We start from the raw sequence: 18,145 nt of genomic DNA, 5'->3' as shown, positions 1-18,145 counted from the left end.
TGGGCAACAAAAGCAAAACTTCATCTCAAGAAAAAAAAAAAAATACAGTGTAGGCTCTCACAGTGGCTCATGCCCTATAACCCAGCACTTCGGGAGGCCAAGGTGGGCAGGTCATTTGAGCCCAAGCATTCGAGACCAGCCTGGGTAAAATTGCAAGACCCCATCTCTACAAAATAAATAAAGAAAATTAGCCAGACATGGTGACACGCATCTGTAGTCCCAGCTACTTGAGAGGCTGAGACAAGAGGATCACTTGAGCCCAGGAGGTCAAGGATGTCATGAGCCAAGATCACACCACTGCACTTCAGCCTGGGCAACAGAGTGAGATCCTATCAAAAAACAAGAAACAATACAGTGTAATAGCTATTTGCATAGCATTTGTATTGTATTAAGCATGATAAATAATCTAGAGATGGTTTAGATTCTATGGTACTAGGCTTGGTAGCTCATGTCTGTAATCCCAGCACTTATGGAGGTTGAGGCAGGCAGATTGCTGCAGTCCAGGAGGTTGAGGCTGCAGTGAGCCATGACTGTGCCACTGCACTCCAGCCAGGGTGACAGAGCAAGACCTTGTCTCAAAAAAAAAAAAAAAAAAAACAGGCCGCGCACAGTGGCTCACACCTGTAATCCCAGCACTTTGGGAGACTGAGGTGGGCAGATCATCTGAAGTCGGGAGTTTGAGACCAGCCTGGCCAACATGGTAAAACCCTGTCTCTACTAAAAACACAAAAATTAGCCGGGTGTGGTGGCACATGCCTGTGATCCTAGCTATTCAGGAGGCTGAGGCAGGAGAATCGCTTGAACCTCGGATGTGGAGGTTGCAGTGAGCCAAGGTTGCACCATTGCACTCCAGCCTAGGCAACAGGAGTGAAACTGCATCTGAAAAAAAAAAAAATCTGAGATTACTATGTGGTCAAATCACTATTCTTGCAGGCAAAATTTGATCAAAGTAAACTTATTTTACAAACAAATTTGTATTACTCTGATTATCTTTAGTAAAAATCAGGATGACCTTAGAGAGAAAAAGTTGTTTCTTTTTCTTTTTCTTTCTTTTTTTTTTTTTTTTTTTTTTTTGAGACGGAGTCTCGCTCTGTTGCCCAGGCTAGAGTGCAGTGGCGGGATCTCGGCTCACTGCAAGCTCCACCTCCTGGGTTCACGCCATTCTCTTGCCTCAGCCTCCCGAGTAGCTGGGACTACAGGTACCTGCTGGCACGCCCAGCTAATTTTTTTTTTTTTTTTTTTTTTGTATTTTTAGTAGAGACAGGGTTTCACCATGTTAACCAGGATGGTCTTGATCTCCTGACCTCGTGATCCGCCCATCTTGGCCTCCCAGAAATAGTTGTTTCTAAAGGAAAAACACTAAAATATGACTGTTATTAGATTGCAGCCCTTTGCATTGTTTCTTATCTACATGAAGACAGGACTAGACCCCAAATCCTCCTAATTTCCTCTAATATTTGGCTAAAACTCTCCAACTAAGAAAAAAAAAAAACCTGTTATGTTGCTAAAGGCCTTGAAGCTGGAGCTAGAAAACTTGGTATAAATATCAAGGGACAAGTCTCATGCCTAATGTATGGGTCACACAGAAAGTTCTCCAAACCACCTGATGCCATAACCAGAGACATTCAAACTGCAAACCAGAACAAGAAGTTGAGATTTTTGGCTGGGCATGGTGGTTCACGCCTGTAATCCCAGCAGTTTGAGAGGCCGAGGCGGGTGGATCACTTGAGGTCAGGAGTTCGAGACCAGTCTGGCCAACATGGTGAAACCCCATCTCTACCAAAAATATTTTTTAAAAATTAGCTGCGTGTGGTGGCACGCACCTGTAATCCCAGCTACTCGGGAGGCTGAGGCAGGAGAATTGCTTGAACCCGGGAGGCAGAGGTTGCAGTGAGCCGAGATCATGCCGCTGCACTCCAGCCTGGGCGACAGAGCGAGACTCTGTCTCAAAAAAAAAAAAAAAAAAAAGTTGAGAGCTTCACCCATCAAAATGAAAATCTTGTCACTCTTAATTTTTCCTTTCTTATGTCTGCCTTTTCGTTGACGGGATAATGGTGTAATTTAAACTGCACAATCAATAGCTTCTATCAGTAACCTCACAGAACCTGACCTAAGAGAACCTTCAGTATCTATTGGTTAAATCAGGAAATATCTGTTCTATTGCTAATAGCACCTGCTGAACCTGGCTAAATTTCCCTGGAGAACTTGAGGCCCCATATACATTAAATTACAAAACATAGGTTATAACAGGTCACATAGGTTATAATGGGTCTCACCAAATTCCCCATGGTCATTTGATTTATTGACTTGATTGCCTTTAAGCCTAGGTTCATAGCTCAAAACCATTATGAAAACTGGGGGTATCATATTACTATTAATATTAATTTGTATTTTCCTTTTAACAATTTGTACTTATTACTTGTGAAGCTTCTGCAGAAGTACAGCTGCTAACAGAATATGCTGGCCTGGGGCTTCCAGACGATGGCCAAAAGACCACGGAACACAAAAAATTGAACGTAAAGATGGACTTCAGGTAGACTTAGTCTGAGTGCAACTTTCCCCGAATTTCCAGTGTTGCTCAGATGTGCCTAAAGGGGTTTTGACACTGACTTCTAGTTGTCAATCACTCCCTCTTATCTGGAACCAGACCAACAGCCCAGGACAGGTCCATCCCAGTACTGAGGGACAATCCAAACCCACTGCTTTTGAAGAAAGATCACGATCAAAAAGGGGAAATGTGAAAGTTGCCAGAAGCAAAATGGAGTCACTTGTATTAAAAACAAAACAGGTGTGGTGGCTCATGCCTATAATCCCAGCACTTTGGGAGGCTGAGGTGGGTGGATCACTTGAGGTCAGGAGTTTGAGACCATCCTGGCCAACATGGTAAAACCCTGTCTCTAGTAAAAATAGAAAAATTAGCTGGGCGTAGTGATGCAGGCCTGTAGTCCCAGCTACTCAGGAGGTTGAGGTGGGAGAATTGCTGGAACTCGGGAGATGGAGGTTGCAGTGAGCCAAGAGCGCACCACTGCACTCCAGCCTGGGTGACAGAGTGAGACTGTGTCTCAAAAAACAAAAGAAAACAAAACAAAACAAAAAATCCCTGCCAGGTGTGGTGGCACATGCCTATAGTCCTAACTACTCAGGAGGCTGCAGCAGGAGAATTGCTTGAGCCCAGGAGTTCTGGGCTATAGTGTGCCATGCCAATCAGGTGTCCACAAAAAGCTCAGCATCGGCCGGGCGCGGTGGCTCAAGCCTGTAATCCCAGCACTTTGGGAGGCCGAGACGGGCGGATCACGAGGTCAGGAGATCGAGACCATCCTGGTTAACATGGTGAAACCCCATCTCTACTAAAAAATACAAAAAACTAGCCGGGCGAGGTGGCGGACGCCTGTAGTCCCAGCTACTCGGGAGGCTGAGGCAGGAGAATGGCGTGAACCCGGGAGGCGGAGCTTGCAGTGAGCTGAGATCCGGCCACTGCACTCCAGCCTGGGTGACAGAGCGAGACTCCGTCTCAAAAAAAAAAAAAAAAAAAAGCTCAGCATCAGTATCCTGGGAGTGGAGGACCACTAGGTTGTCTAGGGAGGAATGAACCAGCCCAGGCTGGAAATGGAACAGGTTAAAACTTCCATGCTAGGCCAGGTGCGGTGGCTCGCCCCTGTAATCTAGCACTTTGGGAGGCTGTCGTGGGAGGATCCCTTGAGCCTAGGCGTTCGAGATGAGCCTGAGCAACATAGGGAGACCCTGTCTCTACAAATTTTTTTTTTTTTAGTTAGCCAGGCATGGTAGTACACACCTGTATTCCTAGCTACTGGGGAGGCTGAGGCAGGAGGATCACTTGAGCACAGGATTTCTGGGCTGTGGTATGCTATTCTGATCTGGTGTCTTCACTAAACTCAGCATCAATATGGTAACTTCCTGGGAGCAGGAGACCACCAGGTTTCCTAAGGAAGGGTGAACTGGGCCAGCTCAGAAACAGAGCAAGTAAACACTCCCATGCTGATCAGTAGTAGGATCGCTCCATGAAAAGCCACTGCACTTCCAGCCAGGGTCACATAGCGAGACCCCACCTTAAAAAAAAAAAAAACCTGAAAACCGGAGCTGGGGAAGGCCATGAAGAGAAGGTTCTCATGCGTGATACCTGACAGCAAAACCCATCATGAGACTCTGTAAAAACTATAACCCCGTACAATGGCTATCATCACCTGACACAGAGAGAATACTTCTGTGAAGACATCTACCCAGCAACTGCCTGTCCAAACTTGGACTGATGCCACCTTTGTTATTAATCCTTGTAGCCAAGGATAATTACCTGAAAACAATTATGTAATTCTCATTTTTTCTTTAAAAACCTTTGTTGGCCAGGCACGGTGGTTCACACCTGTAATCCCAGCACTTTGGGAGGCTGAGGAGGGCAGATCACCTGAGGTTGGGAGTTCAAGACCAGTCTGACCAACATAGTGAAACCCCGTCTCTACTAAAAATACAAAATCAGCTGGGCACGGTGGCCCATGCTTGTAATCCCAGCTATTCGGGAGGCTGAGGCAAGAGAATCGCTTGAACCCGGGAGGTGGAGGTTGCAGTGAGCCGAGATCGCGCCATTGTGCTCCAGCCTGGGAAACAAGAGCCAAACTCCATCTGAAAAACAAATAAACAAACAAAAACACCTGTGTCCGCCTGCTGCCATGGCTCATGCTTGTAATCCCAGCACTTTGGAAGGCTGAGACAGGAGAATTGCTTGAGCACAGGAGTTCGGGACCAGTGTAAGGCAACATGGTTAAACCCCATCTCTACAAAAAATACAAAAAAATTAGCCAGGCATGGTGGCACATGCCTGTAGTCCCAGCTACTGGAGGGAGCGGAAGTGGAAGGGTCACCTGAGTCTAGGAGGTGAAGGCTGCAATTAGCCAGTATCACACCACTGCACTCCACCCTGGGCAACAGAGTGAGACCCTGCCTTAAAAACAAACAAACAAACAAACAAAAAACAACCACAAAAACCTTTTTCTCCCTTCACCTCCCTGAATATACACAGTTTACTACAGCACACACATTCCCATTGCAATACCCATTCCAAATATCATTTTCTTTTAGTCTCCCTCTCTGTGGCGTAGGATGGCATTCCCAACACTTCAGTACAAGTCCCTGGGGACTAACCCTCATTGGTCCAGATTGGATTATGGCATTATGTTTGCATCAGTCTGAGTGGCTGGCTGGCTGCACCTGCTTATGTGCCCACTCCAGGGCCCAGCGCTGGGGCCATCCACATGCAAACCATGCATACTGAGAGTGGAGGACAGATGGTTCCCCCAAAGAAAACTAAGGTGCTGCAACCTGATGCCCGGCAGGCAAAAGTGACAGGTGTCATTATACTTCCCTGTGGATACTCAATGTACCTCATACTTACACTAGCATATGCCTTCCATGCCTTTTAAAATATTTTTTAATCTGTTTATGTAGAAATAGGATCTTCCCATGATGCCCAGGCTGGTCTCAAACTCCTGGGGTCAAGCAATCTTCCCCCCTCGGCCTCCCAAAATGCTGGGATTACAGGTATGAGCCACCTCGCCTGGCCTCCTTATTTATCAAATACTGTTTCTGGGCCAGGCACGGTGGCTCATGCCTGTAATCCCAGCACTTTGGGAGGCTGAGGCGGGCGGATCACGAGGTCAGGAGTTTGAGACCAGCCTGGCCAACATGGTGAAACCCCATCTCTACTAAAAATACACAAATTAGCTGGGTGTAATCCCAGCTACTCGGGAGGCTGAGGTAGGAGAATCACTTGAACCCGGGAGGCAGAGGTTGCAGTGACCCAAGATTGTGCCATTGCACTCCAGTCTGGGCAACAGAGTGAGACTCTGTCTCAAAACAAAAAACAAAAAACAAACAAAAAAAAACTGTTTCTGGAGGTCCCTGCCTCAAGAGTTGTTGCTATCATTTGTTCCATCTGTTTTTTCAGTCCAAATGACTTCTCTTTGGGCACTAGATATCCTCACCTCTTCCTCCTTCTCTTCTAGGGTATTTTGAGACAAGGTCTCACTTTGTTGCCCAGGCTGAAGTGCAGTGGCGTGATCCCAGCTCACTGCAGCCTCCATCTCCCCGGGTTCAAGTGACCCTCCCACATCAGCCTCCCGAGTAGCTGGGACTACAGGCGCATGCCACCACGCCAGGATAATTTTTGTATTTTTTGTAGAGACGGGGTTTTGCCATGTTGCCCCGGCTGCTCTTGAACTCCTGAGCTCAAGTGATCCACCTGCCTCGGCCTCCCAAAGTGCTGGGATTACAGGCGTGAGCCACCGAGTCCTGGGGTAAACTACTGATTCCCTAAACCAACTAGGAACATTCTCTTGCCTTTAATTTAGCTATTCCCTTTTCCTGCAGACAAAGCCACCAATTCTTCATGTCAGATATTCCACCTGCCCACTCGGGCTTTTCAGGGAAGGCTGAAGTGATTGACAATAACAGACAGCAGTCTTCTGACTGCATTTGCTCTCCTTGACCTCTGGCAAAAACAAGAATTGGCGGCTGCCAAGTGGTTAGTTCCAGGTGAGTTTCACTGACAGCGTCAGGTAGGCCCAAGAGTACAGGCAAGTAGAATACAAAAATTCACATTTCCTTCAAAAAGGACACAACTTTTTGGTTTTCCTTCTTTGGGTTTTCCAGCTGACTCCTTTCTCCCTCTGGCCAATTTTACCCCATCCTTAGACAGTCCCTACCCTTACTGCCCTTTTCCAAATTGCAGTCTTCAGCCCCAGCATGTGCCAAGTCAAGCCCTCTCACCTGTTCTAGTCTAAATACTGTCTACTTCCATCAGGAGCCTTCAACCCCATTTGAAAGGGACAGAACAACCTTTCCAGAACACCAAGTACAAACACACAAATCACTTCTGCCTTACAGATCCCTGGAGGCTAAAGAATGGCTGAGAGTTATGGTTGCAAATGTTTTTGATCATCCACACATCAAACCCTTATAAGAACTTTCAGCATATGTATATTTGCTCATATTATGTGCACATACTAACTTGAACTTTGTAAAACACACACAAAAAACTTTTTTTTTTTTTTGAGATGGAGTCTTGCTCTGTCACCCAGGCTGGAGTGCAGTGGCATGATCTCAGCTCACTGCAACCTCCGCCCCACCCCGGGTTCAAGAGATTGTCCTGCCTCAGCCTCCCAAGTAGCTGGGAATACAGGCGCACACCACCACGCCCGGCTAATTTGTTTGTATTTTTAGTGGAGGCGGGGGTCTCACCGTGTTATCCAGGATGGTCTCGATCTCCTGACCTTGTGATCCACCCGCCTCAGCCTCCCAAAATGCTGGGATTACACGCGTGAGCCACCGCACCTGGGTAACAGAGTGAGACCCTGTCTCTAAATAAATAAATAAATAAACTTTTAAAATAAATTTAAATATCAATAAATTAATTAAAAGTATATTATTTGGCTGGGCGCAGTGGCTCACGCCTGTAATCCCAGCACTTAGGGAGGCTGAGGCCGGTGGATAGTTTGAGGTCAGGAATTCGAGACCAGCCTGGCCAACATGGCAAACCCTGTCTCTACTAAAAAATATAAAAATTAGCCGGGTGGTAGTGGCGCATGCCTGTACCTCTCAGCTACTCAGGAGGCTGAGGCAGGAGAATCGCTTGGATCCGGGAGGTGGAGGTTGCAGTGAGCCAAGCTTAGGCCACTGCACTCCAGCCTAGGCGACAGAGCGAGACCCTGTCTCAAAAATAAATAAATAAATAATAAAATCAAATGTATATCATTTATTTGAAACATTAGAGACGGCCGGGCGCGGTGGCTCACGCCTGTAATCCCAGCACTTTGGGAGGCCGAGATGGGCGGATCACGAGGTCAGGAGATCGAGACCATCCTGACTAACACGGTGAAACCCCGTCTCTACTAAAAATACAAAACTTAGCTGGGCGCGGTGGCGGGCGCCTGTAGTCCCAGCTACACGGGAGGCTGAGGCGGGAGAACGGCGTGAACCCGGGAGGCGGAGCTTGCAGTGAGCTGAGATCCGGCCACTGCACCCCAGCCTGGGCGACTGAGCGAGACTCCGTCTAAAAAAAAAAAAAAAAAAAAAAAAAAAAAAAGAAACATTAGAGACATGGGTGGTTTTGTTCAGTTTTTTGTTTTTGTTTTTTTTTCACATCTGCAACCATGTGTCTTGTGCACCTACCTGCGGCAAATACCTCCGACTCCATCAGTCTTGACAAGAGGTTGAAGTGTGCAGATTGATTCCAGTTGCCCCAACAAGCTTTGGGAACATATGATCCCCCTTCGCTCTGCACCTCTGTACTGTCTTCCGACACTCTTTCTACACGTTCCCATCATATTTGTCCTCAACCTTCTGCCTTCTATTCCTTTACCACGAAGCCTCCGCACCTTGCTAGTGGCGCCAAAGTTTGGAAAGGCAGACAAGTTCACTTAATGTTCCACGATATAGAAATTGGCCCTCGCCGGGCGCAGTGGCTCACGCCTGTAATCCCAGAACTTTGGGAAGCCGAGGCGGACGGCTCACGAGGTCGGGAGTTCGAGACCAACCTGGCCAACATGGTGAAAGCCCGTCTCTACCAAAAATACAAAAATTAGCCGGGCGCGGGGGCGGGCGCCTGTAATCTCAGCTATGCGGGAGGCTTAGGGAGGAGAATGGCTTGAACCCGGGAGGCGGAGGTTGCAGCGAGCCGAGATCGTGCCACTGCACTCCAGCCTGGGCGACAGAGCGAGACTCAGTGTCAGAAGATAAATAGAAAAAGGCGCTCGGTCAATGCTTGAACGAAAGGAGGAACTCCGCACAGAAGCCGGCGTCCAGGTCGGTCAAACTCAGCCCTGAGGCCCCAGGGCTGGGCACCCTGAGCGGCAACGTGGCCAAAACCCTAACCCCGGGCTCACAGCCCTAGCGGCAGCCCACGGGCGCCCCAGCCCTGCTAACGGCTAACCCTCTGTCCCACTGCCTTTAGAGGTCGCAGCGTAATCGGGAATGCCTGGGGCTCCCTCCCAGAGCGGGTCGCCCTAGCAATCACAACAAGTTCAGATGCGCTGCCAAGCGATTGGTCCAGGCAGCGCCGGGCGCCGACCGGCTTACCCGCACCGCGCCCGCGCCCGCGCGGGCGCGTCATTCCCAGAGACGTCACAACCGGTCGGAACCCAGCAAGCCGCTGGAGTTGAGCGGGACGCTGAGGGAGGGGTGGGGCCCTGACGCGCTGGGCGGGGAAGGGCGGGGCCTCGGTGGGGCGGGGCCCTGACGGGCCGAGCTCGCGGGCGTCTGCTGGCCAGGCAGACGCTGCAGCTGAGCTGCGCCGTGGCTGTGGCAGGTGAGAGCCTCCGGAAGGGAGGCGGCCTCTGGCCCCGACCCCGCTCCGCGATCGCCCACTCGGGCGCCCGGTCGGGCCTGGCAGGGAAGGGCCGCCGCCGCTCGTTCGCGAGGCCTGGCGGGGCCGCGGGGCCCAGGAATGTCGTAAGGTGCTCCCCCAGACCCCGAGACGGCCCGAGCGGGTCGCCGCCTGTGGGACGGCGGCGTGCCCTTCCTTTCCTCCCTCCCAGGTCCGCGCCAGAGCTCTGCTAACGACCCGTCCGACAACTTCCGGACTCCCAGGTACGGAGGAGCCCTTGCCAGTTATCCCGAACACCTGGCCGGTGTGGAAGGGCCGGGACTCCCTCCCCTGACTTGGGGGTGCATCTGCTCAAACTCTGTCGGCCCCTCAAGCAGAAATGGTGTGGGATCTGGGCCAAACCCCTCTTAGAGTGAGTCAGAGCCACCAGCCCTACTGGAGGGATGGGGCATGGGGTGAATGGCCCCTAGCCTTCCCCTTCTGACTGGTTCGTATCACCCTGGTGGCTTCAGCCCTGGTGCCTTCATCTTAGCTCCTCTACTTTGCTTCTCCTACCCCACTGGTTTTCCTGCCTCCCTCTTCAGAGATAAGACACATGGCTGGACCAAGGCCTCCAGGGTAAGTGACCCGAACTTCAAGCCAGCAGAGACCATGTCATCCTAAGCTAGGGATAGGGGAGGCTCGCCGGGATGAACTTTTGGCTTAACCTAACCTCTGCTCCCTAATTCTGCCTTTCACCCCAGTCTCAGATGACGGGAGGCCAGTGCCAAAGTGATAGGATCTACAGAGGCAGTCCTCTTCTAGGACCGGGACACAACAGTGCATGAGGCAACTGACAGGGGTGATGTAAAGCTGTTGTGTCTCCAGCCTGGTTGCCCCAGTTCTAGCAGGTGATGTGACACTACAGTGGTCACTGCCCAAATTGAGAAATGGAAGGAGGTGCTGCTGGTCCCTAGAAACACTCATAGTTCCATTGGGATTTTGGGGCGCATGTGAGCATGGAGGGGAGCCCTGGACTCTGAGCACAGCCTCTCAGATATATCACAGTGGCTCTGGGAGTCCCAAAGTCTGGGACCAGTGGGAGCTCTGACAAAAGGAGAAGAAAGCCCCCCAGTAGACATGTGGCTCTGTCTGATCCATTCCTGCTGCCCATTCTGGCAACTTCCCTGGGGAGGGAGGACCTGCTTCCCAGCAGGACCCTCATCGAGTCACTGTAGGGGCAGGTAGAGCAGGCCAGGGAGCCACAGCCAAACGGCACTCAAGGGCCAGCACTAGGCATTGCCTCCCCATTCCTGAGTGTGGGGCAAGGGTCCCTGCTGAGTTTTACTCTTAGTAGCGGGTTTCCAGATCCCCATGCTCCTGGGTTCTTGACTGCACGCCCTCACCGGCTGCCTCTCTGTGTCCCTTACCTCCTCAGGGAGAGCCCTGCCATCAAGGAAGGCAGCACAGGACTGGGACCCACCCATGAATCCTTCTCAGGACAACCCAACAGCACCAGTGGGGATGTTCTCCTAAGCCACAGAGGGCCTGGGCACGAATCCGCCCTCCAGGAAGAGCCATGGTGTTAATGCAGGGCAGGGGCAGCTCTCAGCAGTGGCCTGGTGTGGGAGGCGAGGATGGTGGCACAGGTCCCTTAGGCATGCTCAGAGCTGCCCTGCTGCTCATCAGCCTGCCATGGGGGGCCCGAGGGACAGCCAGCGGCAGCCTCAGCACTGCTGGGGGTCACACTGTGCCGCTGACTGGGGGCCGCTACTTGAGCATTGGAGATGGCTCTGTGATGGAGTTTGAGTTTCCTGAGGAGAGTGAGGGCATCATTGTGATCTCCAGCCAGTACCCAGGCCAAGCCAACAGGACGGTGCCCAGCCCCATGCTCAGGGTTACATCCCTGGACACAGAGGTGCTGACCATCAAGAACGTGAGTGCCATAACCTGGGGAGGTGGGGGTGGCTTTGTGGTGAGCATCCACTCAGGCCTGGCTGGGCTGGCCCCACTCCACATCCAGCTCCTGGACGCCCGTGAGGCCCCGCCCACACTGATCGAGGAGCGGAGGGACTTCTGCATCAAGGTCTCACCTGCTGAAGACAGCCCCGCCCCCCTCAGCACCGACCTGGCCCACTTCTCGGAAAACCCAATACTCTACCTGCTCTTGCCTCTTATCTTTGTCAACAAGTGTTCATTTGGGTGCAAAGTGGAACTCGAGGTTCTAAAGGGGCTCATGCAGAGCCCCCAGCCCATGCTGCTGGGCCTCCTGGGCCAGTTTCTGGTCATGCCCTTGTACGCTTTCCTCATGGCCAAAGTCTTCATGCTGCCCAAGGCCCTGGCTCTGGGCCTCATCATTACCTGCTCATCGCCTGGCGGCGGAGGGAGCTACCTCTTCAGCCTCCTTCTTGGAGGGGACGTCACCCTGGCCATCTCCATGACTTTCATCTCTACGGTGGCTGCCACTGGTTTCTTGCCTCTGTCTTCAGCCATCTACAGCCACCTGCTCAGCATCCATGAAACACTCCACGTGCCCATCTCCAAAATCCTGGGCACCCTGCTGTTCATCGCCATCCCCATAGCAGTGGGCGTGCTGATCAAGTCCAAGCTCCCCAAGTTCTCCCAGCTGCTGCTGCAGGTCATCAAGCCCTTCAGCTTTGTGCTCCTCCTGGGCGGCCTTTTCCTGGCCTATCGCATGGGGGTCTTCATCCTGGCAGGCGTCCGGCTACCCATCGTACTGGTGGGTATCACAGTGCCCCTGGTTGGCCTGTTGGTGGGCTACTGCCTGGCCACATGTCTGAAGCTGCCTGTGGCCCAGCGGCGGACGGTCAGCATTGAGGTAGGGGTGCAGAACAGCCTGCTGGCCTTGGCCATGCTGCAGCTATCCCTCCGCCGCCTTCAAGCTGACTATGCCTCCCAGGCCCCCTTCATTGTGGCGCTGAGCGGCACCTCCGAGATGCTGGCCTTGGTCATTGGCCACTGCATCTACAGTAGCCTGTTCCCAGTTTCCTGAGGCCTCTGGGTCAAGCTTTCATCAGCCCCAGCCCCCACACTCCACCAAAGTTCTCATGCACTATGCACTCAGAAAAATCCAGGCTTATTTTTTTTACTGATTTTTTATTCTCCAGCTTTCAGTGCCACAGAGGCCATGCTGAGTTAGGTAGGTGGGCGCTGCCCAGAAAATATATTTCAATAAAACAGAGAAGCAAGCTTGGGTCCCTTCTAATCTTTGCCCTTTGGGGCCTGGGCGTGGGGGTAGAAAGAGTGTGCTGGGTAGGTGTGGACCAGGGTGGAGGGCCAGCTTGGGTGACACGGTGACCCCTGCATAGGCTTTCTCTATCAGCCCTCCCGGGGCGTGTCCCCACTGTAGGAGAGGTGGGAGGATGAGGGCAGAGGCTGGCCCCCCACCCCCTCTCAAGCTCAGTGGGGTGTTTCGCAGCCAGACCAGAAAGGAGGAGCCAGAAAGCCACCAGGCAGGGAGCCGGGGGCAGGGGGGCCGTCTGTGGGTATGCAGGGCCAGGTTCCGCCAGCAGTAACGGCGCGTGGGGTGGTCCAGGCAGTCTGCGGGGGCGAGCGTACCTTCTGGTCCTTCTCCATTCCCTAGCTCCCAGATGACGCCAACCTGGCCCGACTAGTTCCTGCTCCCAACTCCCCGGCGCTGTTGCTTTGGGAGGGGTCCGCCGGCCAGGGCGGTCGCTGCGCGTGTGCTAGGCGGGACCCCAGGGGCACTCCTCCCGGGGTGCAACTGGGCCGGGGGGCGGGGCCGGGGCGTGGACGAGGCAGGAGGGCGGGGCCGGGAAGCGCGGGCGGCGGGCGCGCCCCTCTCGCTGCTTCCGGCGGCGGCGGGCGGTTCCAGCGCGCGCCCGGGGCGGCGGCGCGCGGCGGGGGGTGGTTGGGGTGCGCGCCGGCCCGAGTGGACGCCGTCGCGACCGCCATGCAGCTGACGGTGAAGGCGCTGCAGGGCCGGGAGTGCAGCCTGCAGGTAGGGTCCCCGGGCCGGGCGGCCGGGTCCGGCGCGCTCTCTCGCCGGCTCCTGGCAGGGTGACCAGCAGGGCCAAGGGCGGGCACGGGGCGGCCGGGCCGGGGACTGGGAGCCGGGAGAGCTGCCCTCGGGAGCGGACGCGTGGGCTTCGCCGCCTGGGGACCGCGGCCTCAACCCTTGCCTCCCACCCTCCGCGCGGCCAGGTGCCGGAGGACGAGCTGGTGTCCACGCTGAAGCAGCTGGTCTCCGAGAAGCTGAACGTCCCCGTGCGCCAGCAACGGCTGCTTTTCAAGGGCAAGGCCCTGGCAGGTACCCAGGGAGAGGAGACGCCCAGGGAGCCCCGCAGGAAGCGGGACTGGGGTGCGCGGGCCGAGGCCGGCAGCCGTGTAACGGGTTGGGGTGCCGGCGCCAAGCGCCACATGACCCCAAGGGAGGCGGCCGCATGCCTCACTGCCGGATGCCGCAGCGCTCCGCTCCCGCCGCCCGAGGCGGTCTCGCGTCCCGGGCCACCCCCACGGCGGCGGAGGAGGAGGAACCCATCGATCTGTCTTTGGCAGATGGGAAACGACTCTCGGATTATAGCATCGGGCCCAACTCCAAGCTCAACCTAGTGGTCAAACCCCTGCAGAAGGTGCTACTAGAAGAAGGCGAGGCCCAGAGGCTGGCCGACTCCCCACCCCCGCATGTCTGGCAGCTAATCTCCAAAGTCTTGGCCCGCCACTTCAGTGCGGCAGATGCCAGCAGGGTCCTGGAACAGCTACAGAGGGTGAGAAGGGTAACCCTGGGTATCCTCTCCAGGCCCAGTTCCTCCCAGCCCCTACCTCTGTTGCAGTGTATGGCTCCCCACTGGCAGCCCCTGAATCTTCCTGCCCTTCTCTCCCCAGGATTACGAGAGGTCCCTGAGCCGCCTGACGCTGGACGACATCGAACGGTTGGCCAGCCGCTTCCTGCACCCTGAAGTGACTGAGACGATGGAGAAAGGCTTCTCCAAATAGCATTCTCGGAGCATGGGGAGGTGCCCAGTGCCAGGCCACAGCAGCATGTCGCACTAAGTGTGTTCACCTGTTGCAGTTGGGCTCATAATAATAGCTGGCATGTACCTGGCTCTGGCCACGTGCTAGGCACTCCTCACAGCTTGACCTGGGTTTGCTTCCACACCCTCAGAAGAGGTGAGCCAGCACAGCAGAGGCACTGGCGGTGAAGTGGCGGAGCCCCAGTCGGAATCCAGCGGCTTCTGAAAGTGCCTTGGTGTGAGAAGGAGGAAGGGGCTGCTTGGAGAGCTGGGCTCTGGCATGTCATGTTTAGCCCACTGAGAATATACCCTCAGGTGACTCCTTCCCAATCCTGAAAGGGAAAGCAGCTGTCACCTGACCTCTGGCGGGTCCAACATAGCCTTCAGCTTACCACTGCAGGAGGCCAAGTGACAGCCAGCCCTGGAACCACCACACCCCCACCAGCTGCTGCAGCCAGTGTGCTTTCGACAAATGAAAAAGCAGGTTGGGGCCAGGGAGTCAGCAAGTCACCCCAGCTCTGTGATGTGACTTCGGGGGAGTCTCAGTGCCACTTTGGTCCCCAGCCACGGACTTTATACAGTGAGGGCCACTCCCCGACCTGAGTCAGTGTCCTTCGTCTCACAGTGCCCCCCTCCCTTCTGTTCAGTAAACAAACTGAAGCCAAAAGCGAAGCAGTGGCCAAGTGTGACCCAGAGATGGGGTGTCCTGGCCCTTAGTGACACAGCTCCTCTCTGGGCACCCTGTCTGCTTGTCTCCTCCAGGAAGCGTTAGGGCTGATGGGTGACTCAGCAAGGCAATGTCAGAACTGGGACTGGGCGTAGGCCTTTGTCCTCGTCCCCAGCACTCGCCTCCCTGTGGAAGATGAACACATCAGCCACCTGTGTACAACCGCTCACTTCGTGTGCTCCTTGTTGCCTGAGAGGAAACCTTGGGGTGCCAGGGTGGGGACAGAAACATGGGCTGGGTTCCGGTTCCTTCTCCACTGTGCCCTGTGCATGGGCACAAGAGGACATCTAGCCACCTGCTCCTTGGAGGCCCCCAGGGGTGGTAGAGGCTAGAAGGAAGCCACAGCAGGAGGACGCCACTCTGGGCCCTCCACCCTTGCCAAGTGAGCCGCTCACAGTGTGGTCGGGGCTGCACGTGCTGGAGGCCCTCCTGCCTGGGCCTGATGGGGCAAATATTGGGTCCCCGGGCTGGAAAGATGGACAGAGGCCCAATGGGTGAAGGCTTTGAAGAGCACACAGAAGCCCCTGGCCCCCCACGAGAGCTGGAGAGCCATGTATATGGCTTCAAAGCCACCTATGGCAGGGACACACTTGTGAGCATGGGCGGCCTGCAGCTCAGGTGATACATTTACCAGTGCTCTTGTTTGCGTGGTGCCAGGAAATTGATTTTGGAAAATGAAATAACATTAAAGGTGAATGTGAGACTTCCACTTTTATCCAAAAGGAGCTATATTAGCTAGGCTGTTTCTGATATCCAATCATTGGTTTAACAATAAAGGCAATTTGTTTAATCAATAACGGAAATTTCTTGGCTTATGAAAGTGAAAAGCCCAGTGGTATCGGCATTGGCAGCAGGGGAGCAATTCTTCCAGTGTCTTCCTGCCTCCCTCTGCGTTTGTGTCTGCCACATCCCAGGCCACCACCTCCAAGGATAAAAAGGTGGCTGCCTGCAGCTTCCACAGAATCCCTCCCTCACTGCCTCACTGCCAGAGCAGCACCTTCTCTGTAGCACCTCTGCTGTCTCAGATGCCTCCAGCAAATAAACACCCTTGTTGGTCGGAACTGGATTGTGCGTCCAATCATTTTGGCCGGGGTAGGGGGTGATTATCCGTCAGGGCTGGCTTCCTGGAGCTAGGCATGGGGTCACTTCCCTGGACACACATGGGCTGTGCAAGGGACAGAAGGCTCTGGGGGAGGGCTGGATGAATGGATGTCCTCAATGGTGGCAGCAAATGGCAGCTGTCCACTACAGGGGAAATGCATGTGTCATATCAGGGCCACCTTACAGGTAGTGGAGGAGAGGGCTGGAGGCATCAAGATCACACAGGGAAAGCATTTCCTGAGGCTTTGGTTACAGAAGGCACCAGAGAGAGGAAACACTGCAGGGATGGGAGACAGGAAGTGGGGGGATCATTAGAGGACACTGGGGACTCTGCATGAAGATGGAGCAGCCACAGGGTGCAGCCCCCCAATGCTGAGATCCTTTAACGGGGGTCAGAATGTTTACTGCAGGTGCTGTGCCCCTCTGAGCCAATTGTCGGCCCTGAAAGGTAGCGCCAAGTCATCCACTACCCCCTGCCCGGTGAAGGGCCCAGAGATCCACCACCTGCCCCTCAGGGAGGGGTCTCGGGACAGTTTCTGACCCTGCGGCCATAGTGTGACTACGATGACATCAGGAGATAGCAGCTCTCTCTGTATCATTTCTTGGGGGAGCTCATCTAGCTTTGTTTCTATTTCTGTGCTTCACTCCCATGTATATGTCTCATCCCAGCCTCTCTCCTGAGCTCCAGCCCATGTCTTCCAGATAGCGCCTGACTTTGCTGCAGACACCTTGCTCATCACTGAGTGCCCCCTGTGTCCCAAGTGCTGGCAATCCTGAGACTGGACGACGCAGTCCCTTCCCTCTTGGCACTCACGTCCAGCACTGGCCAGCTCCTCAGCACACACATTTTCTCCATGACACACCTGGATGAATGGCAATGCCACTCAGCCAGGCTTCTGAGGGAGCAGGAGGCCATCTTTGCCTCTCCCAACTAGCCATTCTCCACAGGTAATCAGGCAAGAATATTTTTGGAAGCATCCAAGGCAGCTGATACTGTATCCTTTCCTCCTCTGACCACACTCACCCCCAGCCCCGCATCTAGCGGCTGGCAGGGTCAGGCTGCCCCACTGCTGGGGAGGCTGTTTGATCACATGGCCCAGGTGGCGGCTGCCAGATCTCTCCCCTGTAAAGATGCAGTTTCCCTTCCTGATTCACAGGTAATTTGGGGTAATATTTTGAGACTTTGTGAATATCCTGTCCCCAACAACCTTTCAGCTAATGCTTTTGCCATCCAGTGACAATCCTTGCCTGAATCAAATTTTTTTTTTGAGACGGAGTCTCGCTCTGTCACCCAGGCTGGAGTGCAGTGCAAGCTCCGCCTCCTAGGTTCATGCCATTCTCCTGCCTCAGCTTCCCGAGTAGCTGGGACTACAGGTGCCCGACACCATGCTCAGCTATTTTTTTTTTTTTTGGTATTTTTAGTAGAGACAGGATTTCACCATGTTAGCCAGGATGGTCTCGATCTCATCTCACGATCTGCCTGCCTCGGCCTCCCAAAGTGCTGGGATTACAGGCGTGAGCCACTGTGCCCGGCAATTTTTTTTTTTTTTTTTTTTTTTGAGACGGAGCCTCACTCTGTCACTCAGGCTGGAGTACAATGGCGTGGTCTTGGGTCACTGCAATCTCTGCCTCCTGGGTTCAAGAGATTCTCCCACCTCAGCCTCCTGAGTAGCTGAGACTACAGGTGCACGCCACCACACCCGGCTAATTTTCTTGTACTTTTGGTAGAGATGGGGTTTCAGTGTGTTGGCCAGGCTGATCTCAAACTCCTGACCTCGCAATTCACTTGCCTTGGCCCCCCAAAGTGCTGGAATTTCAGGCGTGAGCCACTGCACCTGGCTATCCTGAATCAATTATTAAGTTAATAACAATTAATTATTACATTAATGATAATAACGGTTGCAAAATGGTAATTTTCTGATAGTTTTTTCTACAGCTATTACTCGCCATTTCCCTATAAAAACCTTTCCTTTATCTCTGCTTTATTTCCTGAACATCATGGACTTTTTCGTT

The 18,145-nt window shown here is 53.7% G+C and overlaps 2 protein-coding genes and 1 long non-coding RNA gene across 23 annotated transcripts; 2 read left to right on the top strand and 1 right to left on the bottom strand.

The window, feature by feature from the left end:
- Positions 1 to 350: 350 nt before the first annotated feature.
- Positions 351 to 9,122, bottom strand: LOC135969321 (uncharacterized). Its single transcript, XR_010584503.2, has 2 exons — positions 8,179 to 9,122; positions 351 to 879 (listed from the first exon to the last, which is right to left on the bottom strand). It is a non-coding gene; the product is annotated as an uncharacterized lncRNA (long non-coding RNA).
- Positions 9,123 to 9,250: 128 nt separating this feature from the next.
- SLC10A3 (solute carrier family 10 member 3) lies at positions 9,251 to 12,519 on the top strand. Of its 21 annotated transcripts, none has more exons than XM_074029706.1 (6): positions 9,251 to 9,313; positions 9,543 to 9,594; positions 9,916 to 9,949; positions 10,075 to 10,172; positions 10,749 to 11,246; positions 11,334 to 12,519. In XM_074029706.1, exons 5-6 carry the CDS (start codon positions 10,890 to 10,892, stop codon positions 12,321 to 12,323), a joined length of 1,347 nt encoding a protein of 448 aa, XP_073885807.1. In that variant the 5' UTR covers positions 9,251 to 9,313; positions 9,543 to 9,594; positions 9,916 to 9,949; positions 10,075 to 10,172; positions 10,749 to 10,889; the 3' UTR covers positions 12,324 to 12,519. The 21 variants fall into 21 exon arrangements, with proteins under 21 accessions (XP_073885807.1, XP_073885803.1, XP_073885799.1 ...); XM_074029702.1 differs by having other exon boundaries at positions 9,844 to 9,949; XM_074029698.1 differs by having other exon boundaries at positions 9,844 to 9,949; positions 10,075 to 10,221.
- A 681-nt stretch (positions 12,520 to 13,200) lies between these two features.
- Positions 13,201 to 16,092, top strand: UBL4A (ubiquitin like 4A). The gene is made up of 4 exons (XM_005594996.4): positions 13,201 to 13,292; positions 13,496 to 13,601; positions 13,850 to 14,058; positions 14,177 to 16,092. The coding sequence occupies exons 1-4, from the start codon at positions 13,245 to 13,247 to the stop codon at positions 14,285 to 14,287; spliced, it is 474 nt and encodes a 157-aa protein (XP_005595053.1). The 5' UTR covers positions 13,201 to 13,244; the 3' UTR covers positions 14,288 to 16,092.
- The last annotated feature ends 2,053 nt before the right edge of the window (positions 16,093 to 18,145 follow it).

Source organism: Macaca fascicularis, chromosome X (assembly GCF_037993035.2).
Source record: "Macaca fascicularis isolate 582-1 chromosome X, T2T-MFA8v1.1".
Lineage (NCBI taxonomy): Eukaryota > Metazoa > Chordata > Mammalia > Primates > Cercopithecidae > Macaca > Macaca fascicularis.
This window is presented reverse-complemented; position numbering and strand designations above follow the sequence as displayed.